The following is a 5,317-nucleotide window of genomic DNA, read 5'->3' as shown; positions in this document are numbered from 1 at the left end:
TTCAAAGAGTTTTACAAAGTAACAATGCATTTCTCCTGCACGAGCCATTCACCGTTCATTTTCATCGTGTGGATATTCCACGTGGCTATGGCGGTTTGCGGCAAGGAATACTTCAAAATGAAGAATTATTACGTTGCAAGCGAGGGATTGTACGTGTACAAAATCAAGATTCAAGGTGTCTGGCGTACGCCCTTGTTATTGCTATTGGCCTGCAAAAATACAAGAATACAGATATGAAACGACATAAGCAATATAAAAATCAGAGAAAATGTGTTGTGGACGATGAAGTGAATGCGTTATGTTCAAATGCAGGAGTGAATTTGGATCATGGTGCCAGTGTAAATGAAATTCGACAATTCCAGGCATACCTCAAAGAATATAAAATTACTGTGTACACCAGTTTCACAGGTCATGATATCATGTACGAGGGGCCCAACGATGAAAATCGCACTCCCATAAATTTAATTTGTTTGGCTGGCCATTTTGATATCATCCAATCTTTAACGGCTTGTTTTGCAACCAAGTTCTACTGTGAAGCGTGCCATAAAAAGTATAGTGAACGTAACAGACATGTGAAAAATTGTCCTGTAACATGCTCCAAATGTTTACAGAGACCTCTATGTGACAAGAACCAAACGCCGATATTGTGCAACGAGTGCAATCGTCAATTTTACGGCGAAGAATGTTTTAATAATCATCGTAATATTGTATATCATCAAGGGGAACCTGTATGTATAATGGTGAAGCAATGTACTAGATGTTACAGAGTATATTCTTTTGTGCATACCGGACAACGCATTCATGACTGTAATGAGATCTTTTGCAATGTTTGTAAGAAGATTGTTCCAGGATCACATCAATGTTTTATGCTTCCTGATCGCCAATGCTTGAAACCTGGTGTTCCTTCACTCATGCACGCAAAGAAAGCCTTATTGATATTCTACGATATAGAATCTATGCAAGACAAGAATATTGATGATAATAGGTATGTACACGTTCCGAATTTATTGGTTGCATAACAAGTATGTTATGCATGTGTTGAAAACGATAATATCGAGCAGTCTTGCAGTACGTGTGGTCAGCGCCAGCATATTTTCCAAGGAGAGGATCCAGTTTATAATTTTCTCCAGTACTTGCGGGAACGTCGTCCCAATATAAATAGGATTTTCTGTCTCGCTCACAACTCGAAGGGCTACGATGGACATTTTATTCTAAAGGCTATGGTCGAACAATGTCAATGGAGACCTGACGTCATATTAAATGGGACCAAGATACTGAGTTTAACCTTGAATAATCTGACGTTCATTGACTCTTTGAACTTCCTGCCTATGGCATTAAGCAAATTGTCAAAAGCGTTCAATTTACCCGCAACCAAAGGCTACTTCCCGCATTTCTTCAACACCAAAGAAAATCAATCGTATATTGGACCACTTCCAGAAACGAAGTATTATGGTGCAGATGAAATGGCCGTCGAAGACAGGAACAAGTTCATGCAGTGGTACAACGATCATCGTAATGACACGTTTGATTTCCAGAAAGAAATTCTCAATTATTGTATTCAAGATGTTAATGTACTGCGACAAGCATGCGTTTCGTTTATGACGTCATTTGAAGCAGAAACCAAAGTGAATCCCTTCTTGGAGACAATCACGATTGCAAGTGCTTCCAATTTAGTATTCCGCCGGAATTTCCTCAAACCCAACACCATTGGAATTCTACCGGCACATGGCTATCGATGGAGAAGTACCCAATCGATCGCTGCAATGCAATGGCTAGCCTACATTGAAAAAACCGAAGGAAAACAAATCTTACATGCGGCCCGACAAAAAGAAGTGTTTATTGCGGGATTTCATGTTGATGGCTACTACCAAGATCCTGAGACGTTAGAGGAGCACGTCTACGAGCATGCCGGCTGTTTTTATCACGGGTGTAAAGTGTGTATTACTACAGGCCGTAATCAACCCATCTACGGCAATACAGAAGACACTATGGAATTCCGTTATGAACGAACGCAACGAAAACATGCAAGACTGCGTGAATTGGGGTACATTGTACATGAAATGTGTGAGTGCGAATTTAATCAGTTCTTGAAACAAAATCCAACAATGGCGACGTATCTCAAGAATCATCCGTACATGAACCGCTTTTTTGGAGGAAGGACCAATTGCGTGAAATTGTACCACCAAGTCGACGAAAAAGCAGGAGAAGTAATAAAATATTTCGATATTGTTTCGCTTTATCCTTACATAAATAAGTGTGCTAAATACCCTGTAGGCCATCCTAGAATTTATCTACAGGGTGATGAAAATATACCACCAATAAATAAAGTCAATGGTCTGATCAAAATGACGATATTGCCAAGTCGCCATCTTTATCATGGTCTCCTGCCTTACCGATGTAACAAGAAACTACTCTTTCCACTGTGTGCTGCGTGTGCCGAAGAAATGAACCCAGACCCTACAGCAACGTGTACGCACAACGATCAGGAGCGGTGCCTCACTGGAACATGGGTATCATATGAAATACAGAAAGCAATAGAATTAGGATATCAACCGGTGGAGATTTTTGAAATTTGGGATTATGACATTGAACAATATGATCCCATCACGAAAACAGGTGGCTTGTTCACGGAATATATCAATACGTTTTTGAAATCGAAAATGGAAGCTTCTGGCTGGCCCAGTTCCTGTGTGACCGAAGAAGACAAATCAAAATTTATACAAACCGTCCTGGAGCGTGAAGGTATTGCATTGGATCCGACCAAAATTGAAAATAATCCTGCACGAAGAAGTTTATCTAAGCTTTGTCTTAACTCTCTATGGGGAAAACTTTCTCAGCGTTCAAACTTTAGCCAGACCACAATTATTGATCGGCCGGAAGAATTTTATGAAAAACTCACTTCCCCCGACATTAAACTCCATCAAATTGTACCCATCAATGATACGATGTTATATGCGTTCTGGGAGTACAATGAACATGTGCCTATTCAAAACCGAAACACCAATGTCGTGTTAGGCGCATTTACAACATGTCAGGCACGTCTGGAACTGTACAAATACCTGGAAATATTGCAGGAACGTGTTTTATATTTCGACACGGATTCTGTGATATTTACAGAGAAGCCCGGGGAGCCAACCATTGAACCTTCAACGTACTTGGGATGCTTATCGGATGAGATGGAGTCTTATGGACAACGAGCATACATCAAGACATTTGTCAGTGGAGGACCGAAAAATTACAGCTTAGAAATATACAATCCAGATACCAACGTCACCAGCTACATATGTAAAATTAGAGGATTTACATTAAACTACAATGCAGGACAGCAAATTAAATTTCAACACGCTAAAAGAAATGATTACAAATCAATGCCGTGGACAAGTCACCATTACCATCCCCCATAAAATATGCAGGACCAAAGACCATACCATCGTCACACGAAAGGAAGAAAAAATGTACAGCATCCAGTACACAAAACGTCGATTTAAAGAACTCAATTCTTATGATACGGTTCCGTACGGGTACGTTAAAAAACAGAATTTGGAACTGGAAAAAGAAGAAGATGAAGAAAAAACTGTAAACACCCAATAAGGCCGCCATTTCTTTTTTCCTTTTCCTTTTTTATCTCCTGAACCACAAAGCAGCAACACCAAGAGGAAAAAAAACGCAGTACCCAGAAGAGTTCATAAACCACCAACACCACCATCAGTGGAAGAAATGGTGTCATCTCGTATCCAAGGAGGAACCTTGACCATAAAGTAGCAACACCAAGAAAAATGCAGTACCCAGAAGAGTTCGTAAACCACTATCAGTGGAAGAAATGCTGTCATCTCGTACCCGAAAAGGAAGATGGAACAAAACACATCCATCTTTTTACGAGTAAGTTTTATTTCTCTCTTATCAATATTGACTCGTTTTTATTGTTTCAGGAAAAAAGAAATTCATAAAGTAATCCATTGTTTCTTCTTTTTCTTTACAGGATACGTCTACAAGATTCGAAGATGATGACACGTCCACAATATTCATTAACTAGATCCTGTATTTATTATGTTAATGACCTTGTATGAGAAAAGCACATACCTTTCGTTAAAATACAACAAGTTGAAAAAAATATGTTTTATTATTTCTTGAAACCTTGAACACATGTTTCCAAATAATGGTAATCTTGAAAATTTAAGGTGGAAAATATATCCAAGATTTGGTTTAAATGATTAGTTTGAAAATATTTTGTTCGAAAAATTAAAGTATTTTTTAAGTCCAAAATTTAATTTTTAATTTAGTTCAAAAAAATTGATTTGAAAATTTTCAAATGTGGTTTACATCTTTAGTTCGAAACTTGTTTTTAAAAATTGGTTCGAAAAAATTTTGATTTGAAAATTTAGTTCGAAAGTTTTTAGTTTAAATTATTTTTTCGTTCGAAAAATTTTTAATTTTTTTTAGTTCGAATTTTTTTGGGGGTTAGAAAATTTTTAAATTTTTTAGTTCGAAAAATTTTTGATTTGAAAATTTACTTCGAAAGTTTTTAGTTAAATTTTTTTTGTTTGAAAAATTTTTGGTTCAATTTTTTAGTTCGAAAAATATTTAGTTTTGAATTTTTTTTAGTTTGAAAAATTTTTAGTTTAAAATTTCTTGCACTCTGCGGAACCGTTTCGAAAAGAATCGGAGCAGTTTAGGTAAGAAAAATCTGGCAACACTGTTTCCATTAATGAAGCGCTTACTGAGCGTTAAAAAAATCGCTTAAACTCACAACAATGTGTTATAAGAAATCTACAAGCGTCAAGGATGGACCCCTCTTTCACCATTGTTCCTTTCAGAGACATAGGCTACTAATTCAATGACAGGATCTCCATACGTAAACATATAAGGCAAGCTGTCTCTCCATCAAGGTAAGAAAGCTGGTAATCATGTTATCTGTCAAAGAGAATGATAATATTTAATGTAAACTTCAGTACAATATCATGATACCAAAAAGGGTTATTTAAGGAGGGGTTGAAACCCTCCATGGGAACTTTAAGATACCAAAAAGGGAACAAAATTCTAAAATCTCGGTCTATGGTGGATTGGTATCATATCACTCTGAATTTCTAGCATTGGAGTGTGGGGTAAGATTATGTGACTTCTATTCTCCAATCAAAATCATGGAACCAAAACATTCATCTTACCCGTAAAAAAGGAAACAAATGAGTGAGGGATTTCCATGTAATCTGTTCACCGTGTGGTGGGTCTGAAATCATGTGACCTCTATCAGCCAATCAGTATCGTGGTACCAAAGTACTCATCAGAGAAAATATCCGTAAAAGGGAACGATTTTCAAAAA

At 37.2% G+C, this 5,317-nt stretch overlaps 1 protein-coding gene across 1 annotated transcript; it reads left to right on the top strand.

Moving 5' to 3' along the window:
• The first annotated feature begins 1,201 nt into the window (after positions 1-1,201).
• LOC145687633 (uncharacterized) lies at positions 1,202-4,093 on the top strand. Its single transcript, XM_081761098.1, has 2 exons — positions 1,202-3,879; positions 3,980-4,093. The coding sequence occupies exon 1, from the start codon at positions 1,221-1,223 to the stop codon at positions 3,402-3,404; it is 2,184 nt and encodes a 727-aa protein (XP_081617224.1). The 5' UTR covers positions 1,202-1,220; the 3' UTR covers positions 3,405-3,879; positions 3,980-4,093.
• The last annotated feature ends 1,224 nt before the right edge of the window (positions 4,094-5,317 follow it).

Source organism: Thermobia domestica, chromosome 6 (assembly GCF_964235325.1).
Source record: "Thermobia domestica chromosome 6, izTheDome1.hap1.1, whole genome shotgun sequence".
Taxonomy (NCBI): domain Eukaryota; kingdom Metazoa; phylum Arthropoda; class Insecta; order Zygentoma; family Lepismatidae; genus Thermobia; species Thermobia domestica.
Note: the sequence above shows the minus strand (reverse complement) of the source record. Positions and strands in the feature narration are given on the sequence as shown.

Coding starts and splice junctions, on each gene's coding strand:
- LOC145687633 (XM_081761098.1), top strand. CDS start 1,221: ATGGTCGAACAATGTCAATGGAGACCTGACGTCATATTAAATGGGACC.